Source organism: Cynocephalus volans, chromosome 12 (assembly GCF_027409185.1).
Source record: "Cynocephalus volans isolate mCynVol1 chromosome 12, mCynVol1.pri, whole genome shotgun sequence".
Lineage (NCBI taxonomy): Eukaryota > Metazoa > Chordata > Mammalia > Dermoptera > Cynocephalidae > Cynocephalus > Cynocephalus volans.
This window is the reverse complement of record NC_084471.1, coordinates 70,799,722-70,823,439: the sequence shown is the minus strand read 5'-3', so window position 1 is coordinate 70,823,439 and position 23,718 is coordinate 70,799,722. Positions and strand designations below refer to the sequence as shown.

Genomic DNA, 23,718 nt, shown 5'->3' with positions numbered 1-23,718 from the left:
CGCCAGCTGCAATTTGCGCCAGCGGGAAGGAGAATACGGAAGAGAAGGGCAACCAGCGCCATGATGGGGTGTGGCCAAGAAGGGCTTATGCAATCAGGGTGTGATCCCTTGGGGCATTTGGGTTCTTATATTGAAACTGTTATTTTTGAGAAATACTACTGAAGCATTTATTGGTGGAATATCATGAGGCCCACACTTTTAAAAATATTTTAGACTAGTAAGGAAAGGGTCATAGGGACATTCTCCCTTTAGTTCCCAATTTCCCTAGCTAAGTAGTTGCCATGGAAAAAGTGTATTTTACTTTTACCAAAAGTGGAAGGCAGGAAGCCAGCTTTGTGTATGTGTGTAAGAGGTGAGAGAGACTGCAAACAACGATGTGTAACAAATATCAAACTTCCTCATCCATAAGCCTCAGAGGGCTCCCTTTTTAGGCCTGTGTCTGGATACAAATAACTGAAATTACTGCCAGCATGTCACAGATGTTTGACGGTCAGACACCAGAACAAGAATCCTCTTTTAATTTGGTTTTGACTCACATGGGTCTCAGCCCTTCGTTTAAGACTTGGGCTTAGGGGAAGGGGAGATGAAGAGGGCTTGCTTCAAACTGGGCCCAGAGTTCACCACCTCTACAGCAGAGGCGGGGTCGGCTCCTCACTACACACAGTCCTGGCCCCAGGAATAATTATGAACAGCCACAGCCTTTCTTTCCTGGGCCTCTCCTCTTTGGTCTCCTCATTTCTCTCCTTTCTAAGGTAACATCCTCCCTGATTAAGAAAAATGCCATGGATGCCACCTTAAGCAAGTGATCAAATTTAACAGCACCAAAAATGGGACAAACTGATATCGTATGTCCCCAATGTGACACTCTGGGAAGGGCACAATGTCACCTGTGAAGTATTCTTACCAAAAATGTTTAACCTGATCTAATCATGAGGAAACAAATTGAGGGACATTTCTTTTCTTTTTTTTTTTTTAAAGGGGATCTTAACCCTTGACTTGGTGTCGTCAGCACCACGCTCTCCCAAGTGAGCTAACCGGCCATCCCTATATAGGGATCGGAACCCGTGGCCTTGCTGTTGTCAGCACCACACTCTCCCAAGTGAGCCACGGGCTGTCCTTGAGGGACATTTCTAAAACCATTGGCCTACACTCTTCAAAAATATCAGTGTTATGGAAGAAAAAGAAGCTGGGAAACATAGTTTTAATGAAACTAGAGAGACATAAGTATATATAATGCATGACGCTTGATCACATCCCAGATTTTTAAAAAACACCATAAGGACATTATTGGGACAATTGGGGTAATTTAGATTAGATAACAGTGTATCAGTGTTACATTTCCTGAGTGTGATATGCAGTAATGCCTCTGTTCTTGGTAAATACATGATGAAATATTTAGGAATAAAGTTGATGTCTGCAACTAACTCTCACATGATTCAGCAAAAATACATATCTACGTAGAGACAAAGCAAATGTGAGATAATGTCAACAACGAGTGAATCTAAGTGAAAGGCATATGCGTTCATTGTATTATTCTTGCAACTTTTCTGTAGGTTTTAAATTTTTCAAGATAAAAAGTTAGGGCAATGCCAAGCCGGCAGAGTTTTTGTGACTGCAGGAAAACACTCCAAATGACTAAAGTAACAATGTACCGTGGTTCCCCTAAATTTCACATTTCCCATGAAAGTGAGGTTGGGGGTACAACATCGAATAGCTATCCTGAGTGCTAGGTGCCAGCAAAGCAGGGGCACGGAACAACATTTATTTAGAAATAATTTGATACTTGACATTTTCCCAAAAATGTCACATTTGTCATGGAAGTTTTCAGAATTTTGTTAGCCTTCTTCAATTTATTTACAGTTTGTTTATTGAATTGGATTGTTTTTAACTGCATGGGGATCATCCTCATCTTTTTAGTGCTCAGGGCATCTGAAAGTCTTAATGTGTCCCCACACCCGCCCCCAACAGGCTGAGAGCTGGAAGGCTGGGAAACCAGTAAACCCCGCACGGGTAACGCAAAATTGTAAAGAGCTTCGGAATTGGGTAGCAGTTACCTGGGAGGCATGCTATGCAAAGGGCCAGAGTCTGGGAGTCCAGGGATAAAGCTAGCTGCAGTGAGAATGGACACTATACTTCAGTCCACCTTGGGTAGTTTTGTAGTTCGTGCATTTTCATTGTTTATTTTCTCTTTGTGCTTCATTAATATTAGTTAAAGTTTTTTGCTCACTTGTTTAATGTGTCTCTCTCAGCTATGTTGAGAAGAACCAAGACTAAAGAATTATGCCCACTGTGGGGTAGAGCTCTAAGAGGAAAAAGGAGCCAACCAGGGCTGCCCCCTTGGCCAAGGTGTTTTGCAGAAAAGCCATTTCCCCCTACCCTGCTCCTCTCTGCCCCTCACTCCTCCAGCCCTTTCCCTTCCCTGGGCTCTCCCTCATGACACCCCATCCCCACACACCTTTTTTCTTCTCAGTGTGGTGTAATGAACAGATCTGTCTTGGCTGTAAAGTTAGAATCAAGGAGACCTGGATTCTAACCAATTAGAATATGACGGGGACAAACCTCAAAAAACATATTCTTCCTTTCAACAAATATTCATTAATGCCTACTAGGTGGCAGGCACAGCTAGGCACTGGGGATACGATGGCAAATAAAGAAGACAGACAAGGTTCCTGCCTTCATGCAACTTGCATTCTAGTCCAGGGAGGAAGATAATAAGCAAGCAGACAGATGAACAAGAAAATTATAGATTATGAAAATTTGTTGCAGAATCTGGCTACATACTGTATGATTCCAACTATATGACATTCTGGAAAACACAAAACAATAGGGACAGTAAAAAGATCAGTGGTTGCCAGAGGTAAGGGAGGAAAGAGGGACGAAAAGGAAGAACGCAGGATTTTTAGGGCAGTGAAACTAGTCTGTATGATACTGTAATGGTGAATATGTGCACAGAATGTACAACACCAAGAGTGAAACCTTGTGTAAACTGTGGTGATAATGACGTGTCAGTGTAGGCTTATTTTTAACAAATTCACCGCTCTGGTATGACACGCTGATAGTGGGGCAGGCTGTGTGGCGGGGGGCGGGGGGTATCTCTGCACTTTCTGCTCAATTTTGCTGTGAATTTAAAACTGCTCTAAAAAACCATCAAAAGAGAAGGGGAGAAGCTAGTAAATAAATAAATAGGTCTGTTTTTTAAAAGTATGTTGCAGAAAATTAACGTGATAAAGGGTAACTGGAGGGACCTACTTTAGGTAGGGTGAAAAAGGAAGCTCTCTCTGAGGCTGTTTTCTCATCTATAAAATGGAGATAAGGGTATTTGCCTTCACAGGGTTGTTTTAAAGTTCAAATAATACACATATGAAAGGTCCCTTTAAATTGGCATGTATCTCTCCATGGGATAAAATATGGAACATTACCTATAATGTGCTGGTAGGCAGCTCTGAAATGGCTCCCAGTGATCCCTGCCTCCTAGATTCAGCCCTTGTGTAAGCCCCACACTCTGTGGGCTGCACCTAGAGACTTGCTTTTTTTTTTTTTTTTTTTTTCCAAGTTTCAAATGTCTTTTATTTTGAATATTTTTCTCTGTATAGTATTATTTAATTTTAAAAGTTTTTCAGATCCAACCAAACTTTAATTTAGAAATGATTTATATTTTTTTCTCTCAACTGAAGCTTTAAGCATATTTTTCTTTCTTTTTTTTTTTTTAATTTTATTTTGTTGATATACAATGTGGTTGATTATTGTGGCCCATTACCGAAACCTCCCCCCCTCCTCCCTCTCCCCCCTCCCACCGAACAATGTCCTTTCTGTATGCTTCTCATGTCAACTTCAAGGAATTGTAATTGTTATGTCTTCTTCTCCCCCTCGGTTTTTTTGTGTGTGTATGTGAATTTATTTATTTATTTTTATCTCCCACCAATAAGTGAGAACATGTGGTATTTCTCTTTCTGTGCCTGACTTGTTTCACTTAATATCATTCTCTCAAGGTCCATCCATGTTGTTGTAATAGCAGTATTTCATTCTTTTTTATAGCAGAGTAGTATTCCATTGTGTAGATATACCACATTTTCCGTATCCACTCATCCAATGATGGACATTTGGGCTGGTTCCAACTCTTGGCTATTGTAAAGAGTGCTGCGATGAACATTGGGGAACAGGTATACCTTCGACTTGATGATTTCCATTCCTCTGGGTATATTCCCAGCAGTGGGATAGCTGGGTCATATGGTAGGTCTATCTGCAATTGTTTGAGGAACCTCCATACCATTTTCTATAGAGGCTGCACCATTTTGCAGTCCCACCAACAATGTATGAGAGTTCCTTTTTCTCCGCAACCTCGCCAGCACTTATCGTTCAGAGTCTTTTGGATTTTAGCCATCCTAACTGGGGTGAGATGGTATCTCAGTGTGGTTTTGATTTGCATTTCCCGGATGCTGAGTGATGTTGAGCATTTTTTCATATGTCTGTTGGCCATTTGTATATCTTCCTTAGAGAAATGCCTACTTAGCTCTTGCCCATTTTTTAATTGGGTTGCTTGTTTTTTTCTTGTAAAGTTGTTTGAGTTCCTTGTATATTCTGGATATTAATCCTTTATTTGCAAATATTTTCTCCCACTCTGTTGGTTGTCTTTTAACTCTGTTAATTGTTCCTTTTGCTGTGCAGAAGCTCTTTAGTTTGATATAATCCCATTTGTTTATTTTTCCTTTGGTTGCCCATGCTTTTGGGGTCGTATTCATGAAGTCTGTGTCCAGTCCTACTTCCTGAAGTGTTTCTCCTATGTTTTCTTTAAGAAGTTTTATTGTTTCAGGGTGTATATTTAATTCTTTAATCCATTTTGAGTTGACTTTAGTGTATGGCGAAAGGTATGGGTCTAGTTTCATTCTCCTGCATATGGATATCCAGTTCTCCCAGCACCATTTGCTGAAGAGGCAGTCTCTTCCCCAGTGTATAGGCTTGGTGCCTTTGTCAAAGATCAGATGGCTGTAGGTGTGTGGGTTGATTTCTGGATTCTCTATTCTATTCCATTGATCAGTGTGTCTGTTTTTATGCCAGTACCATACTGTTTTGGTTATTATAGCTTGGTAGTATAGTTTAAAGTCAGGTAGTGTTATGCCTCCAGCTTTATTTTTTTGCTCAGAATTGCTTTGGCTATGCGTGGTCTTTTGTTATTCCATATAAATGTCTGGATAGTGTTTTTCCTTTTCTGAGAAAAATGTCATTGGAATTTTGATGGGGATTGCTTTGAATTTGTATATCACTTTGGGTAGCATGGACATTTTCACTATGTTGATTCTTCCAATCCAAGAGCATGGGATATCTTCCCATCTTCTGTGTCCTCTTTAATTTCTCTCAGCAGTGGTTTGTAGTTCTCATTATAAAGATTTTTCACGTCCTTGGTTAACTCTGTTCCTAAGTATTTTATTTTTTGGTGGCTATTGTAAATGGGCAAGCTTTCTTGATTTCTCTTTCTGCATGTTCACTATTGGAGAATAGAAATGCTACTGATTTTTGTGTGTTGATTTTGTATCCTGCTACTGTGCTGAAACCATTTATCAACTCCAAGAGTTTTTTTGTAGAGGCTTTAGGCTGGTTGATATATAGGATCATGTCATCTGCAGACAGGGACGGTTTGACTTCATCTTTTCCAATCTGGATGCCCTTTATTTCCTTCTCTTCTCTGATTGCTCTGGCTAGTATTTCCAACACTATGTTGAATAGGAGTGGTGAGAGTGGGCATCCTTGTCTGGTTCCTGTTCTTAAAGGAAAAGCTTTCAGCTTTTCCCCATTCAGGATGATATTGGCAGTGGGTTTATCATATATGGCTTTGATTATGTTGAGATACTTTCCATCTATACCTAACTTATAGAGGGTCTTTGTCATGAATGAATGTTGAATTTTATCAAATGCTTTTTCAGCATCTATAGATAGAGACTTGCTTCTAAGGAATAAAATGCAGCAAAAGTGAAGAGATGTCACTTTCAAGATTAGATTACAAAAAGACTATGACTTCTAGTCTCTCTCCCTCTCTCTTTCTCAGAAGTAAGCTGCCATGCTGTGAGCAATGATTGGCCCTATGACGAGGTCCACATGGCAAAGAACTGATGTATCCAGACAACAGCCACCAAGGACATAAGGCGAGGTCTCGCAGGGTGCAATGTGTGTATACGGGTAGTCCACAACTGGATAACGATTGGGATATATCAGCTGTAAAAGACGATGTTAGGATGCCAATCGGGGAGATCTGAATACTGACTAGGATTAGGTAAAATGAAAATTAATAAAATGGAAAGGTGGAGATGTTGGCTGAAAAAAAGCAAGTTCATTATGATCTCATTTTGCTAAAAAACCAAACCAAAACAAAATACTTATTTGTGTGTGTGTATGTGCGTAAAAAAAGATACAGCCTATTCTATTACCCAGCAATTCTATTTCTAGGTATATATCCAAGAGAAATGAGTTCTTATGTCTACCAAAAGGCATATTCAAGAATGTTAACAGTAATTTTATTTATTATAAACAAAATTGGAGTTATCCTAAATGTTCCTCAACAGGAGAATGGATATATAAATTTTTTTAAAAATTTTTTTAAGAAAAATATTCAGGCGGACTAAACCAAGTGTTAATAGAGGTCATTTCTGGGTGGTGAGAATAGGATGTTTTGATTTGTTTTCTTGCTTACCTGTATTTTGTAAATGCATAGGTACTGCTTCTGTAATAACAAAAGGATATTTTCAAAACTGCATTCCAAATACTCATATTATTATTCATGCTGCCTCCAGGGAAAGTCAAGAAATATACTTACTGCATTATTCCTGAAGGAGAGAGGGGTGAAGTGCTAATCCCAGTGGCATCCAGGCTTGGGGGACTTCTCAGGGGAAGTCCCTTAATGCAGCGCATAGAAGGTCTGAGTGATCCAGAGTATCCAGACCACATACTATAAGGGAAAGAACCCAGGAGGTAGAATCTGAAGATCTGAGTCTGCATCCAGATCCAGCCGCTGACTAATTGTGGCCTTTGGTGAGTCTTTTAAAGTCAGACCTTTTTTAAACCTTGGAGGTCCTTCCATGGGTTAGTCACAGGGCAGGGGCTAAAAGCTAGGTCAATGAGCCCGTACAGGTTCTTTCCACTAGGTGCTGCTTCCCTGCTTATGAAATTATTACCCCTAACAATAACTAACTTTGATATAGCAACTTACATTTTATGAAACAAATGTTCCTGTTGAATTTTCACAGAACCTCCTGTTAAGCAAGCATTGTTCTTTTCCCCATTTAAAGGTAACTGAGTTTCTGAGATAATAAATGACTTGCCCGCAACTAGTAAATGGTAGAATTAGGACTTGCCCTCTGGTCTTCAGACTCCAAGTCCTGCATTTTTTCCAACATGCCAGGAAGCCTGTCTAGAGAGAGCCCTGACACTTACCTGCACCCCTCCTCACAGGGCACAGGCAGGACCTTATCTGCAGGGGTGGGATAGAGGCCTCTGCACAGGGTACCCCTGAATGACCTAATACTCCTGACTGCTGCTTGACCTCAGGTTATGCAAGGAAGAACCTAGATTCCTTCTGGCTCTGTTACTCCAGCGGCATATGCGAGTCCAGACCTCCAACTCTGGGCAGTTACTTGGGTCAAGGGTCTTCCCATCCCACTTCCTAAGCTGATTCCAGGGTGGCTGCCAGCTCCCTCTGTCCTAAGAGGACCCTCCTGATCCATGTCATGAGGGGCCACGGCTCTTTACCAGCCCCCTTCCTTCCTCTCCAGGAGGTTTTACTCCAAGGCCCAAGTCTCCACTTTCCCATCCCTGTCCGGTTCCTGCCTCTCCCCAACACCCTTTCCCAGGCCACCAGGACTCACCCAACTCACAACAGTAAGAAGCAGAGTAAGAGGCAATGGTGGGCCCAAGGGGCAGCAGCTGTGAGGAGCTGGCACTGTGCCCTCTTCAATAATTCATTCCCGGGGAGGCTGCAGGCACCTTGTCCTCATTCTGAGCTAGAGATGGCTACCACAGCTCAGAGCCCTAAATTGAGAAGAGTGGGAGTCATGGTGGGTCAGAGGGCTAGTGGGAGCAAGTAGAAAAGTACCCAGCCTCCAGCTCCACGCTGGCACCTCTCCCCCTACTCTCTGTTAGAGAGGGTCCACAGACTTGCCGTGAGCCAGAGGGACAGAGAAGAAGGACCCTACCAGAGTGCCTCATCCCCACTCTCTCCTGCTGTACACGCCAGGGTCAGCCTCTTCCCCCAAGGCCAGGCCACCCTTAGCCTCTTGTCAGTAGCCCCACTCTCCTAAAGGATGCACAAGCTCCCTGTGTCTCAGGAGTTTTTGGAAGCCCTGGCATGTTTCAGTTGCCCTCACTTGGGAAACACATTCTCCAAAAAGCTCTTACTTAGGCCTGTAACCTGAATCAAACATCTCAGAACCTCTTCCAGGGATCCCCACCCCCACCCTGTGTCTTTCTATCCCAGCTTTCCCGGCTAACCTCTGATGTTTACAAAGCTTGTGAATGTGTGGGGGTGGAGAAAGGACTTGAACTGACCCTTTGGGCAGTGCTGTGATTCAGTCCTTAAGCGTTAGGAGTTTGGCAAGAGCAGTTCTTTGCCTCTAGTGAAGGAGAAAAGGTGGTAAAGTCTAGGCCAGCCCCTCACTCCTAGCCATCCTAGGGATCCTGCCTCCAATACCCCTTCCTCCACCTGGGGCAGCCCTAGAGTTCCACTCTTGTCCCAGCCTCATTCCTCACTCCAATCCATTCTGTGGAATTGGAATCACCTATCACATGCAGTGGAGCCAGAGGAGAAACTGAGATCTAAGATTAAAATAAATATACACAGTATCAAGTACCTACTGTGTGCCAGCCTGAGCCAGACTCTGGGCGGCAAGATCACAAGAGCCAAACATCTCAGTCCTCCCACCTTCCCCTCCTTCCCAGTTACCAGAAGGAGCCCCCACCCACAGAGCAGACACACTGTCTGTCCCAGAGTGGGTAAGAGTTGGGTCTTAAAGACATAGCTGGCTCCCCAGTCCCTCCAGAGGCCTGGTGCAAGAAGGAGGGTGCAATCTTGCTGGGCACTGTCAGCAAGAAACTCTTCAGACATATTTATAGCAAGTGCTGCGTCAGGGGATGGAGTCTGAAAGTGCCTTGAAGCATCAAATAACACCAGAGGCCCAGAGGCAGAGCCCAGGAAAAGAAGACAGAGATTGCAGCAGGAGGGATTGAGGTTTGATGTTGGAGGAACTTCCCAAGAGTAATATCTGGAATTGGCAATGGGGATTCCCTGTGGAAGCTACTTCTGCAGAATTTTCTCAGTAGAGGAGGGTTAGACACCTTTTTTTTGTTCTAGGTAGAACAGATATAAAAGTATGGACATGGTGATTTCTGCCCTCTTGGTGCACAGATTTTCAAATGCCAGGGCCACTAAGCACAGTTGTGCAGGTTATGCCTTGCTGATGTGGCAAGTCAAGATTGAAATCCAGTTCTAGATCAGTAGGGCAACCTCCTGGTGCAGAAGTGAATCTGCACAAAGACTAGCCAAAAGGGCTAGCAGAGACCCTGCCAAATATCCTGAGGTCCTGACAACCTAAGGGTCTGGGAGGTCAGGAGACAAGGTGAGCTGGACCCAGGGAGAAGGGATGAAGGCTGCCTGGGAGGACCTGGGGCCCTGTATGCTAGAGCCCAGGGCCTGAATGGGCCAAGCTAGGGCATGGGTCCCAGGAGTGCATCCATGCTAGATGCCCCTCCTACCAGGGTACCCTGCCCAGATACTGTGAGGTCAGAGATGGAGGACCTGAGGGAGCTGAATAGGGAGTAAGAGGATGTGGGTTCTGGGCAGGGTCCAGTCATTTCACGTGGAGGGGACTGGGAGGAGGCAGTTCTAAGGACCAGGAGGCTGGGCTCCTGGCTCTCTGAGGTTCCTACCTTCTCTGCATAGCAGACAGAGAAAGGGTATGTGGTCCAGAGCTGGGGTGAGAATGACAAAAGTGAGGGGTGTGGAACTGTCCCTATGCACCTCAGATTCCTTCTGATAGGCTCAGGGAGAAGTAATGGATATTTCTATTTGAAAGTAAGATGTGGAGAGATGGTTTCTAGGCTATAGGTTCAGGCGGGGAAGGGGGAGGAACGAGGGAGGGGGAAGACAGGGACAATTGCTTGCCTCTGCCAACAGCCCCCACTCCCCCCCCCCACCTTCTTCTCCTATGGAAACTTAAGCTGCCCCAAGGCCCAGAGGTCCATTAGCTGTGGTCAGCTGGGGCGGGGGGGAACCTCTCTCCCTCCAGGTCTTATTGCCAAATGAAAGGCAAAGCTTTTGCTCCCTCTAGTAGAGCCAAAAAAACAAAACAACAACAACAAAAAAAACATAAAAACCTCTACACATTTCTAAGACGTGCATACAACCTCTTTATCTCCTCTGAATGGGTGAAGCTGAGTAACTTGAGGGTGAGTGGGTGGTAGGGGATCCCTGGATCCATTGGACTAGACCACAGAGGGAGGGGAGGAGGTGCCGTCCCAAAGCACTTTGCAGGTTAAATCCAGCCTAAGAGGAGCTGTGGTAGAGAGAGGAGAATCGATTCTCCCCCAACTTCGCTCCCTCTGGAATTGGGGCAAGTGGAGAGTCACCTGTGCAAAGACATAGTCTCCCGAGATCCCCAAGGGATGGGAGGATTGAGGGAAGGGGTCCCAGGAACCCCCAGGGGAAGTGGGTGAAAGGAGGCCGGGAAGGACAGTGGAACGCCCTGGATCTGAGAAGGGAGAGTTATAATTGGTACGGAGGGGAAAGTGGGGACCGGGGTCATTCAGTCTCAGAGTGTGTCTGTCTCCATGAGGGGGTCCGTCGCTCCCCGCCCCCAGCCGTGGTCTTTGGTATAGAGAAAGGTCCCTCCTGGCGGTGTTGGGGCGTGTGGAGGGACCAATGAGAGGCTGGTCCTCTCAGAAGGGTGCAGGGAGAGAGCCGACTGGGACTACACCCCCGCTCCCCCCTTCCCCCGCCAGAACTTGGGCTTGTCCTGTTTGACGTGCCCGCTGAAGGGGGCGGGAAGGGGTGCTGACCCGAGGAGCAGTCCCGCGACTCTGTACTCCCTGCTGCCCAGTCCCGGCCGGGACACTGCCCGGCTTAGCGGGGGTGCCCGGGGGAGACCAGGATGGAGGTAGGAACGGTCCAAGGTCCGGGAGGGGCGCGGGTTTCTCAAGAGTCCCAAGGAGGTGGAGATAGAATGTAGCCTGAGGTCCCCTACTTGGGGTCTGGAGGTGGAACCGCAGTTCCTGGAAATGGGAGAGGTAGAAGGGTTCGTCCTAGACTTGGGCGGGGACTGGATTCGGGTTGTGCCCCCTCTGCTCCAGCTAGGGGAGCGCCTCCTGCTGGCAGGGCAGGACCCCGGCGGCCAAGAGACCGGACCCTCGGCGGTTGCCGCCACCTGGAGGGCGTGTGCGGTCACCCGGCCAGAGAGCCCAGGGGGCGCTGCAGCCGGTCGGGAAGGAGCCGCCTCGCTTCGCCTAGCCCTTCGCCTTCGCGGGGCCGAGACCCGCGGCGCCAGTACCCGGGAGAGAGGGGTGACAATAGAGACTCCCCGGGCGCGGGGCGCATCCTGGCTGGGCTGTCTACAAATGGATCCCGCTGCAGCGACAGGGTCTGGGCCTGGGAGGGGTGGATAGACTTGGTTGGCTTCCCGGGAACCCAGAGGGGGCGCCTTGACGCCTGGGCAAGGGAGCCGAACACGAGCGTTCTTCCTTTTCGGTGCTTTCCTCCGCCGAGGTGGAGGTCGAAGCCGCCGCCGGGAGCGCGGCGCCTTGATCTGTGGGCGCTGGAGGATGGGCGCGCGGCGCACGGGCAGAGGCCGGGAGGGACCAGAACCTTCCGCCCGAAGCTCAGGTGTGGGGCAGACTTCGAGCTGTTCCTACCCTTCTGCCTGCGGCTTGGGAGCTCCTAAGTCCCTACACTTTCGGGGGAGGGGGTTGGGGAAGCAGCGGAGGGAAGAGGAGGGAGAGGGCGAGGGATGGGGATGGAAGGACAGTGGGAGGCACCGAGACAAACAGAACAGGGATTGTAGCAAGCAGAAAAGGAAGTGGAGAGAGGCTGGGCTGAAAGGCAAAGGGAGAGCGAGAGAGGCTGACAGGGACGGCGAGAAAGGAAGGGAGAAGGAGGGAGGGAGGAGGAAAGGGGGAGGGAAACAGGAGAGGGAAGGCAGCAGACGGCGGAGTCGGACGGGCGTGGGGCGAGGCCAGGCGTGCAGGAGCGAGCCAGTGTGGAGAGCGGCGCCGGGTCCTGCTCCCGCCTCGGAGCCCCTGGCCCGGGGGAGGGGGAGAGGCCGCTAGCCCGTTCTATGTCTTTTTCTGACTCCAGTGCAACCTTCCTGCTGAACGAGGTAACCGTGGGGGGCCCTCTCCCCAGCGGGAGGGAGGACAGCCCCACTCCAGGCTGGGAAGAGGTCCCGGGTTTGGGGGAGACTGCAGCGATGCGAAGAGAGGGAAACCAGAGGAGGTAGTCAAGGGTGGAAGAGGCACCCAGTGGCGGGGGATGGGGCGAAGCAGCCAGAGGTGGCAGCTTCCAAGTATTGGGACTGGGATGGGAGGAGAGGACTGACTGGGGAGCCAGAAGAGGCTAGATTCAAAGGAGGGCTCTGCCTTGTGCCCCTCCTGAGTTCCCTGGAGATAGCCTAGCAGCTGGAATGCTAGGGGCTTCAGCCCGATCCAGATCTTAAAGACTGCTAGGGAGGAGTCTTTAAGTGTCCCCAGAAGTCCTAGCTCCTGCCTCAGTTTCCCCATTCAAGGTTTACGGATTGGGATCTGCCCAGCTTCCTGATGCACTTAGAGGAGAAGCTATAATGTATTCTGGAAGCTCTCAATAAGTCCAAGTCCCAAACCTGTTATTCAGGCTTTTCCTCCTATGTCCTGTTTTCATGACTTGGGTACTTGCCAGCTGCCAGTCTAACAACTATCTCCTAGAAATAATTAGCAGGGAGTCCTCTCCCAGAATCCTTTCTTGTCCCCAGCTCTCTCCCCTTATGCACAACTATAGAAAAGATAGGGGACACATGGATACTGACAGGCTTGTTACAGGACAGGAAGTCACTAGGTTGGCACGAGAACTGGAGTAGGCAGGTGTGGGTGAGGTGAGAAATGAAAGGGGCATTGGGTAGTAACCCAGAGATATGGGGAGGAGGAAGGGAGGCTCTGGAAGCTCCTGCAAGACCCAGGGGATGGGCCAGGTATGAGGAACTTGGAACCCCTCTCCTGGGAATGGTTGGCATGGCAATTCATGCCTCAGGAGTAGGCTTAGACACCATTGTCCCAGATAGGGATGAAGACAACAAGGTGTATGAGGAAGGAGTGCTGCTGGTGGCAGAGCCATTGCTACCTACAGTCCCCAGGACTCCCTGGAGATCGGGGGACTCCCAAAAGGAGAGACCAGAAGAGTAGATTCAGGAATGGGGAGAAAAGCAGCTGCCTCAGCAGCTGCTTTCTTCATTAGAACCACCTCCCAGAGAGCACCTTGAGGATCTTACTCTTTCACACCTCTCTGGCCCTCTGGAAGGACAGAAGGAATTGAAGTGACAGAATAAAAAAAAAGGAGGATACGAGGAATACTGAGGAACTGGGAGAGAGCACAAAAGTGAGAAGACAGTGTCTGGAAACTTCTAATACAGAAGAATCCAATAAATAATCAATCGTGGCACTGGACTCAGGAAAGGAACTATGAAAGCTGACTGCTTCCCCCAATAGTGATTGGTCCCCTCAGCCATAGGGGCTCCAACAGAATTGTTTGCAACGTGCAGTAGGAGGAAGATGCTGAGCAAGGCTTCACTGGACCTACCCTAGGGGTAGAAAGACTAAAGATGGTCTTAAGATGAGGCCCCTTCTCTCTCTTTTTCTTGCCAAGGGAACACAAACAAGTGACATAGGTGGGAAGCAGTTGGTTTGGGTGGTCTTCCTCTCTCACCCATGCACAGTGCCTGCCTTATACCACAGATCTCATCAAACCCTGTCAGAGTTTTGGTTTTCTGATTCCCTTCTAGCCCAGGAAGGTAAGGGGATTCAGAACTCAACCTCCTGGGTGTGAGAAACTGGGAATGGAAAAGGACTGAGCTCAGGGACAGGAGCATAGACACTAGGAGGCCTTCAAGTGTAACCCCAGTCTATCTCACATCCTCCTCTTTGGGCGCCCAGGTAGGGGGTCAAAATTTAGAGTAGTAATTTTGCTCAGGAGATGAAAAATGTAGGGAGCTCAATGGGTGGATCTTTGGGGAAGTTTCCTCAAGATAAGGGCTGCTGCTCGGTCTCATCTCAAATCTTAGTGCTTCTTTGAAGGAGACCGACTGCTGCAGAGTGGGTCAGGATACTGCCCACCTCGTGGCTGCCCCAGCCTTTTGCTACGGGGGGAATGTGGCCTTACACTAGTTGCCTTTTCCTCCTCCCAGTCACAGTGTGGCCAGGATCCCACCTTCTGTCCCACACACAACTGTCCCTCTACCTCCACCGTCTGGTTTCCTTCCCCTTCCCTTTAGACTCACCTGAAACAGCTCCTTCCTGCCCCACTTCCCACGGATGCCTTGGCAATGTCTGGCACAATCCTTGGCAGGGAAGTGAGGAAGGGAACCCCCGTCCCGGCCGGACTTGGGAAGAAATCTGCCCGCTCAACAGGTGTGGGGAGTCCTACCCAACCCACCGAAACTTTCCCCCTTCTCAAGGGTTGAGCAACACCTCCCTCTGCTGCGGCGTCCCTGCACTGAGGGGCCAAGCACCTGTTGGGGCAGGGGCTGCTTTCATGGCATCGGCCTGAGGTCGCCAAACCCATTCCTCCCCAGTACCACTGCGGGGTTTGCTTTTGGAGGCTTCCGGGCCACAAGAGCCCAGACATACCGCTCTCTCACCTGGGACCCCTCCCCCGTCTGACGCCCGTCGTCCCCCGCCCCCCCATTTCCCGTCTTCCCCCTTCCTCCCTCCGCTTCTCTCCCTCCTTTCTGTCTCTCCTGCCTCCGTCACCTGCGCCTCTCTGCCGCTCGGCTCGCGTCTCCCTCCCGGTCCCCGCGCCCCCTCCCCGCCCCCGCTCCCGCTCCAGCCCTTTGTTTCCCGGCGGAGTAGTTCCTGGGTTGCTGAGCGTCTCTGTCTCCGCATCTCTCCTCGCCCCGCCTCCTCCCTGCCAGGATCCGCCCCGCCCGCAGCCTCTCCTCCCCTTCCTCCCCGCCGCCCCTGCCCCGTAGGTGCTTGGGGACCGACCTCCTACCCAGCTCGCGTCTGCCACCCTCTCCCGGCCCGGCCCCAGGCGCCCCGGTGTCCGGCGGCCCCCGCCGCCGCCGCCGCCGCCTTCTCCCGGGGAGGGGGGTCAGGTGGGCGGGCACTATTGTTGTGGGAGCCGGCGCCAGATTCCTCAGCCGCGCTCGGGGTGGGACCGGCCGGGGTGGGGGGGTGGGGGAGCGGTGATTTGAGCTCGGAGCAGCTGGTCTTCGCGGTTCGCTCCCTCCTTCGCGCTCTCTCGCTCTGCGCCGCCGTCACCGCCCGCAGGGCTGCGGGGCTCGGTGGCATCTCTCGGGCGCGGCCCGCTGTCCTCGCCCCTGCCTCCGGGCCGCTCCCGCCCCCGGCGTCGCTTGCTTCCCCCGCCCGGACTCCCCCATGTATGACGACTCCTACGTGCCCGGGTTTGAGGACTCGGAGGCGGTGAGTGCCCACGCTGAGGGTGGGGGTGGGGAAGTTGGGGTGACACCTCCTCTCCCTTCGACTCTTCCCCCAGTTCAGGACTTTGAGAAACGCCTCAGTGGCGTGGCGGGGCGTGGAGGGGGGCGCTGTAGGAAAGGGGGGACATGGATTTTCATGCCAAGGGTTCCCAGTGCCCCAGACCTAGACGCAGGGGCATCGGGTGTGTGCAAGTAGAGGGTAGTGTGGGGGAAAGGCTCGAGCAGGTGGCTCTAAAGCCCAGGACAGAAGGGGAAGAGGGTAAGGGCCGGAGACTAAGGGCACCGAGGCTGTAGAGAGGGCAGACGCAACGTCTGGAGTTCCAAATTCTGAATTTATGGGGTCTGAACACAACAGCTAGAGAGAAGCTGGGGTTCTTGGGGAGAGATGTTCCAGACCTTCTGTGCCTCAAGTGAACAACAAATTAGGGAGCTGAGAGAACATCAGAGAGTCGGGTACCAGCCTCTTCAGACAGAGGGGTGGTAAAACTTGAGCTCCATCATTCCTTTCCGCCTCCATCTCTGCGTATAGCCTCAGCACCTCGCCCTTCCTCTAGCCCAGTTTCTCTCCCAGGCTGAAGCCTGGGCACCCAGCACGTGGGGGTTCAGCTGACTGAGCCCCATCCATCCCACAGCCCCTGCTGAGGCTTCCTCAGAGCAGGGGGCATCCCGGGCTCCTGCTCAGCACGAGGACCTGGAGGTGAAGCCAGAGGAGCCCAGGACCTGGGGATGGAGAGGAAGCTCTTTGCTCAGAGAACCAGGCAACCGATAAATATTTAATTCTCCCCTTTGCTTTTATCTCCTGACCCACTGAGACAAATCAGCTCATTAGGCAGTGATTCCCGGAGCTCAGAGAGCAGGGAGAGTGCCTGGAAAGATGGGACAAGATTGGGGAGCAGCCTGTCAGCCTCTTGGAGCTGCCAACCTTCCCTCAAACGTCTGCAAGAAGGCCTCCTTAGGAAAGATGCTCTAGATGGCCTGGAAGGGACCCCAGAGAGGTGCGGAGGGTAGAGCACCCCTGGGGCTGAAAGGAGTATGTTCAAGTCTTCTCCCATCTCTTGCTGCCAGACCTGAGACACATGAGTGTTAGGGTGCAGAATAGGCGTCCATCAGTCCTTTTCTGGGACTAGGCTGCTTCTGGGCCCAATTCTTCATAGGGCCTCTGGGCTAATTACATTACAGCCAGAGCAGATGATTTTCAAGGTGTCCACCTCTTTCTGACAGTTGAAGGGACAGCTGGCATAACCCAGGGTGAGTTTGAGAACAAACTTCTCTGTCGGGCTAGAGAGCCCTAGGAGGTTCTTCCCATCCCTGGTGAGAAGGCAAGGGCTGTTGCAAGGGCAAGGTTGACCTGTGGATGGTGTTGGAGGGCAGCCTGCTGACCCATTGCTCCCTCCCCATCCCTCTCTGTTTCCGGATCACCCTCCCCTGCTGTCCTTTCTCTTGCCTGGTTCCTTGCTCTCCCTGAGGCCCCCTCTGAAGCAGTAGGAGGGAGATCAGGCTCTAAATAAATCCACCGGCTCATCTCCCTCCTCTCCTTCCCCCGTGCCAGGCAAGAGAGGAGCTGCAGCCTGCCCACACACTCACCAGGCAAGGGGGGCACCACCAGGGCACTGTGCCAACTCCTGGCAGCTCCAAAATACTGAGCCTTTGGCTATTTGGGCATAGCAGAGAGTGGGAAAGGTAAAACCCCAGAATATCCTTGGCAGGGCAGCTGTGGCCTCCCAAAGGGATACCAGAGTATGAGAGATGGGTGAGCCCTGAGAACTTGGGGGTAATGGAGAGGGGGTTCCATTCTGAGCACAACTCATGAATATTTATGTCATTCCCACCTTAGGAGGCCAGGTAACCTAGATGCCCCAGGCAGGAGTATTAAGATTACTAAATTAGGTGAGAACATGGAGAGCAGGGAGTAAAGGTCGGAATCTTCTCCCAGCAGAGTGCTGGGCATCTTGAGGGTATCTGATGTATATGTACCAAAGTGAGAGGTCATCCTGCCTAGCCTCCTGCCTCCCAGCTTATGGGCCTCTACCCACTTCAGATGGCCATGTCCCACAGAAGTACCTCTTGTGGTCTAAGACCCTTGGAAAGGCGGTCCCTCTGTTGTGCAAAGGTTCTTTCTGGGACTCAGTCTCTCATCATCTTGCTGCCACGCCAGCCTTATTTTGCTCTCAGTAAAGATGAGGAACAGGAGGCAGACATTACTCTTGGAAATGAAAGACTTCTCTCCCTTGTGCTATCTTCATGCCTTTGGTCTACTACAGACATTGTCTTTAGGTTAGACTACGGGGCCCAGGCTGACACCAAGCCAACCAGTCCTCCTGCCCAAGGTGGCGTGGGACCAGAGGGCATGGTGGACAGAAGACGTGTGATTTTGCCTTCTCCACTGAGAGTCTGGCCTCTGCGGTCTTCTGTAGGTGGTCATGCACAGTGGGCTTGAGGGAATGTTCCTCAGCCCGAGAACATTCTAAAGCTCCTTTCCCTACACACACACACTCCCACGTGAACCCCTTATCTGGGTTCATGCCTTTTCTCTACTACTGGAACCTCACAACTGAGGGAAGTATCACTTTAGGCTTCTGCCCATAAAGAGGGGAAACTGAAGCAGAAAATGAAACATTCCCTTTTCCCTAGACTGAGGGGAAAACCCAGACATCCTAACTTCCCACCTCTTGTCTCAAAATCCAGCTTCCCTTACTCATTTGTGCATCTCCCTCATGGTGTTGAAGGTGAGCTCTGCAACCCTCCAAATGCACTCTCATTGCCTAAAGACCCTTCCTATGGGCAGGACTCAAAGACTGTCCTCGCTCACATTACCAAAGCTCCCCTTCCCTCATCCCCAGGATCCGCTTCTCAGCTGGGTTGCCTGGCACAAGCCGGCCTTCCTCCAGGGCCTGATATCCCCTGGGCTTGGGAAAGAGGTGGGGAGATGTAGGCCGAGTAGTAGGCTTGGCCCAGCTTCACCTGTGTCTGGGGAGATAGCTTTATGTTGCCCTCTCAGTCTGTCTTATTTGCTGCCCACACCAGGCCAGTTTCCCCAGCAGATGTGGGAGGAAAGAAAGTGGGGGTGGGGAGAGTAAAGGTGAGGTAACTTCCAGGAGTTGGCAGCTCTGGGCCCTTCTCTTCACCATGGAGGGTAGGGACTCACCACTTAGGATCCTTCAAAGCCCCATTGGAGTAGGGAAGGTGGGACCTAAGGGGGCAGATGGCTATATCCCAACACTTAGGGCCAGTGCCCTGCCACCCAGCCTCTTGACTGTTGCCGGCTGGCTGTACTCCTGCCAGACATCTAAATGTCCAGGCTGCTTTGCAGGCTGGTATGAACAAGAGGGTTGGGTCTCCTGGATTCAGAATCATCTCCAATATAGCATCTTGAGTACGTCTCCCTTCCCTCTGCCTTAGAGAACATGGTAGAGGGGAGAAGGAGAGAAGCGAAGGCTGTGTTCAAAGCTGCAGTATTAATAGGCTTTGGGAAGGAGGAGCCCAGATCTTCACACACATGGATTGGCCCAGCTTTCCTGCAGCCTCAGAGCCACTGGGACCCTTCTTCAAGGGATAGGAGGGACCACAGGGGTCCACCCACCCCCTAGGAGATGGAGAAGCTGGGGTGGTAGAGGTACCACTGTAGGGTTAGGAGAGTGCCTCTATGATGATCTTCACATCTGAGCCCAGGTGTCACAGCCTCTCTCCCACGCCAGGGTTCAGCAGACTCCTACACCAGCCGCCCATCTCTGGACTCAGACGTTTCCCTGGAGGAGGACCGGGAGAGTGCCCGGCGTGAAGTGGAGAGCCAGGCTCAGCAGCAGCTCGAAAGGGCCAAGGTATACCTCTGAGCAGGGGCAAGATGGGAGGCAGGCTGGGTGGAAACCTGTACTCGGTCCCAAGTCCTGAGAGTCACTGGGCAGCATGTAGTGGAGTATGAGTGTGTGTGAGAGGCAGAGGCAGTGGCCGACACTGAGCCCCTCCCCTGGGCCCTCTGCCTTCTGCTCATGGAGCACTGAAGCTGGAAGGTGTGCTCTGAGGCTCCTGTCACTTGCACTAATGGCCAAATTCTCCAGCACAAACCTGTGGCATTTGCTGTGAGGACCAATGTCAGCTACTGTGGCGCACTGGACGAGGAGTGCCCAGTCCAGGGCTCTGGAGTCAACTTCGAGGCCAAAGATTTTCTGCACATTAAAGAGGTGATTGATTGACCCCCCTTCTCCCGGAAGCCTCTACCACTTAATTTTCCTGCCCCTGCCCCATATCCCAATGCCTCTTACTTCAGCCCTCAGTCTAAACAAGAAGTCCCAAAACTCCTCATCCCTTATCCTTAACACACACCTGTACACCCCTAATATCCAAGACCTGATCTCCAGGGTATCCATCCTTCTGAGACTTGGCTTGGGCCTCGGTCTCCATATCTGTAAAATGAGCAGTTAGATTAGCTGCTTCTGAGGTTCCCTGCAGCCACTGTGATGCCTCACTCTGAAATCTTGGGTGGCTGAATGCTGGCTGCCCTTCCCTCTGACACCTTCGCCTGCCCCTTGCCCCTTGCGCTGCCTTCCTCAAACCAGCCTCCCTGGCTCCTTCACATTGAAGAGCCAGGCCTGAGGCCTGGGCCGGCTCCTCTCACTGCCCCTTCCTGCTCCACCCCACCCCCAGAAGTACAGCAATGACTGGTGGATCGGGCGCCTAGTGAAGGAGGGCGGGGACATCGCCTTCATCCCTAGCCCCCAGCGCCTGGAGAGCATCCGGCTCAAACAGGAGCAGAAGGCCAGGTGAGAGCAGTGTTGTGAGTCGATAAACACCCCCCCAAACTGCACTTTACCCCCAGTACATGTCACCACACACACCACACGTGCACACATATCCCCCTGACAAATACAGTCACGTACCCAGCTGCACACGTTTACACCACACATATACAAGCATGCACACACAGATGCACACATATCACAGGGACACTTTTCTCATTAGATAAAGTAGATGGAAACTTGTGCAACTATTAAATGATGTATAGAACACACACACTCTGAGACACGTTCTCTCTCTCACCTTCTCTCAGGAGATCTGGGAACCCTTCCAGCCTGAGTGACATAGGCAACCGGCGCTCCCCTCCTCCGTCTCTAGGTAGCCTCCCCCCAACCCACCCATCTTGGGCGGGTGGGTAACTAAGACACAGGGAAAGGGGGGTTTCTCCCCAAGTGAACTGTGTAGGAAGGGGTTGGTGGAGGGATCAAAAGAGCCGGGAGAAGCCCAGGATCCCCCCTGGGGAAGGGAATACCATGCCCCCAGGGCCTTCACCCCCTTCACCAACTTTAATCTTTTATTTCCTTTCCCAAAAAGCCAAGCAGAAGCAAAAGCAGGTGAGTTAAGGAAGGGACCTGGGCTGGGAGGGCTCATGGCTTATGACTCTGGGGACAGTTTTCTGGGCAGTCATTGTTGAAGGGGCAGGACAGAAAGGGGAGGGAGCCCAGAACTTCTGCATCTGCCCCCACACCAGTCAGGCAGAAGACAGGCACCAGGGCCATTTTTTGATCTGATCTCATGTCCATTCTGCAGGCGGAACATGTGCCCCCATATGATGTGGTGCCCTCCATGCGGCCTGTGGTGCTGGTGGGACCCTCTCTGAAAGGTTATGAGGTAAGAGGAGATTCCTGATCCCAAACAGACACCTCTGTCAAACCTGCCACTGGAAGGCCCGAGGGATAGTGGGAAGTGTGTGTGTGGAGGGGTTGGACTCTGGGGCCATGCATGCAGATGCTGCCTCTCTCCAAAAGGTCCTGTCAGTCAGTTCTGTGCCCTCCCCCCCAGGTCACAGACATGATGCAGAAGGCTCTATTCGACTTCCTCAAACATAGGTTTGATGGCAGGTAAGCTGTTCCAGCCTGGGCATTGCCTACTTCCAGATACCTGTAGCAAGTCTTCTCTAAAGGGAAGTCAGTGGGAGCTGGGTAAGGAGAGGCCTAGGCTTTAAGATTAGAAGTGATTCTCCGCCCCCACTCCTAGGATCTCCATCACGCGCGTCACAGCTGACCTCTCACTTGCAAAGCGATCTGTGCTCAATAATCCCGGCAAGAGAACCATCATTGAGAGGTCCTCTGCCCGCTCCAGCATTGGTGAGAAGTCCCCATCTCCTGTTTCTCTGCCCACTCAAGTGCTAGTGAGAACCTTCCTCCCTTTTCTCTATCCCTACTCTTTGTCCTTCTGCCCAACCCGTCTACCTGCCCCAGGATCGGCAAGAACCTAACCCACTCTCAATTCCCATGAGTACCCTCTTCCTCCAATTCCTTCCCATTCGCTGTAGGAGCCTTAAAGCCCTGTTGGGGTGAGCAGTGGGCAGAGCCCCTGGCGAGCACTGCTGCTCCCTCCCTCCACAGCTGAAGTACAGAGTGAGATCGAGCGCATATTCGAGCTGGCCAAATCCCTGCAGCTAGTAGTGCTGGATGCTGACACCATCAACCACCCAGCGCAGCTGGCCAAGACCTCACTGGCCCCCATCATCGTCTTCGTCAAGGTGTCCTCACCGAAGGTAAGTCAGCAGAAGTGGTGGAAGAGGCCCACAGGGCTGCCCCTCTACAATGTGGCACAACTTTGCTTGGTCCCTGGCTAGGGCACCTGTGTTCCCTTTTCCTGCTGCCCCTTAACACCATTCCAAATCATCCTCGCCCGCTACTGATGGCCTATCACAGGTGGAGCAGCATTCCTAGTTCTTCTCAGGCCCAGTTCTGCCTTCCCCTCTCAGGTCCTCCAGCGTCTCATCCGCTCCCGGGGGAAGTCACAGATGAAGCACCTGACTGTACAGATGATGGCGTATGATAAACTGGTTCAGTGCCCACCAGTGAGTGCCTGGATCAGCTACTCCTGTGCCCACTCTTTCAGGACTGTGGGAGTGGTAGAGATGGGTGGGGGGCTGCTGCTGAAAGGAAGCCAACGTCCCCCCTTTACCCTCCCTTCCCAGGAGTCATTTGATGTGATTCTGGATGAGAACCAGCTGGAGGATGCCTGTGAGCACCTGGCTGAGTACCTAGAAGTTTACTGGAGGGCCACCCACCACCCAGCCCCCGGCCCTGGACTGGGCCCTCCCAGCACCATCACCGGACTTCAGGTAATCGTTTCCAGTGGGCACAGGTGCTCAGGCTAAGCCAGACAAAGCACTGCCCCCTCTCTGCCCAGAGGATCATCCTTGGCCACCAGTTCAGAAGGCCAAAGGATTGTAGAACTGTCAGCTCTGCCGTAGAGAGCTACTGCAGATGGGTGAAGGAACTACCTGATGTGAGAGAGAGTAAATCAATGAGATGGGTAATCAGAGATTAGTTTTCTTGGGGTCAAGAGAAACACAATCTCCAAACCCTTCTCCCAGGCTGTCTTTAAGGCAGAGCCTGAATTTTGGCGAAGTCAAAATCTCCAGTTTTCTATATCCGAAGAGGAAGAATGCTCCAGCATGTTTCTTCTTTGCACTATTTCCTGTACCAGAGAATTCAGAGTTGAGGGGGAAGAATCCCTTGCCTTACCAGAGGTGGGAGGCCAAGGTGAGGGCTGTGCTGCCTCACTTAGAGCTGTTGTGTGTCATCCAGAACCAACAGCTGCTGGGGGAGCGTGGCGAGGAGCACTCACCCCTGGAGCGGGACAGCTTGATGCCCTCAGATGAGGCCAGCGAGAGCTCCCGCCAAGCCTGGACAGGATCTTCACAGCGTAGCTCCCGTCACCTGGAGGAGGACTATGCAGATGCCTACCAGGACCTGTACCAGCCTCACCGCCAACACACCTCGGGGCTGCCTAGTGCTAATGGGCACGACCCCCAAGACCGGCTCCTAGCCCAGGACTCGGAGCACAACCACAATGACCGGAACTGGCAGCGCAACCGGCCTTGGCCCAAAGATAGCTACTGACAGCCTCCTGCTGCCCTGCTCTGGCAGGCACAGGCCCAGCTGGCTGGGGCACCCACTCCAGGCAGGTTGGAGTTAGACTGGCATTAGGCTGGCACTAGGCTCAGCCCCCACAACCCTCTGCCCAGCCCCAGCTCCAGGGCTGCCTGTGGTACCAAGGTTCTGGGAGAAGCATGGGGCACCCTTACCTCCTG

The 23,718-nt window shown here is 51.3% G+C and overlaps 1 protein-coding gene across 3 annotated transcripts; it reads left to right on the top strand.

Annotated features, from left to right (window-relative positions):
• Positions 1-12,308: 12,308 nt before the first annotated feature.
• CACNB3 (calcium voltage-gated channel auxiliary subunit beta 3) lies at positions 12,309-23,527 on the top strand. 3 transcript variants are annotated; one of them, XM_063115778.1, is made up of 13 exons: positions 12,309-12,350; positions 19,352-19,474; positions 19,712-19,834; positions 20,298-20,413; positions 20,701-20,765; positions 20,982-21,001; positions 21,198-21,278; positions 21,450-21,508; positions 21,645-21,754; positions 22,016-22,167; positions 22,381-22,476; positions 22,597-22,743; positions 23,213-23,527. In XM_063115778.1, the coding sequence occupies exons 1-13, from the start codon at positions 12,309-12,311 to the stop codon at positions 23,525-23,527; spliced, it is 1,449 nt and encodes a 482-aa protein (XP_062971848.1). The 3 variants fall into 3 exon arrangements, with proteins under 3 accessions (XP_062971848.1, XP_062971847.1, XP_062971849.1); XM_063115777.1 differs by lacking the exon at positions 12,309-12,350 and adding an exon at positions 15,595-15,639; XM_063115779.1 differs by lacking the exons at positions 12,309-12,350; positions 19,712-19,834 and adding an exon at positions 15,595-15,639.
• The last annotated feature ends 191 nt before the right edge of the window (positions 23,528-23,718 follow it).

What these genes read in the sequence shown, in the direction of transcription:
- CACNB3 (XM_063115777.1), top strand. Translation starts at nt 15,595, where the DNA reads ATGTATGACGACTCCTACGTGCCCGGGTTTGAGGACTCGGAGGCG. An exon ending in AGCAGCTCGAAAGGGCCAAG is followed by an intron (nt 19,475 to 19,711) that starts GTATACCTCTGA and finishes CAAATTCTCCAG; the next exon opens with CACAAACCTGTGGCATTTGC. An exon ending in TCAAGGTGTCCTCACCGAAG is followed by an intron (nt 22,168 to 22,380) that starts GTAAGTCAGCAG and finishes TTCCCCTCTCAG; the next exon opens with GTCCTCCAGCGTCTCATCCG.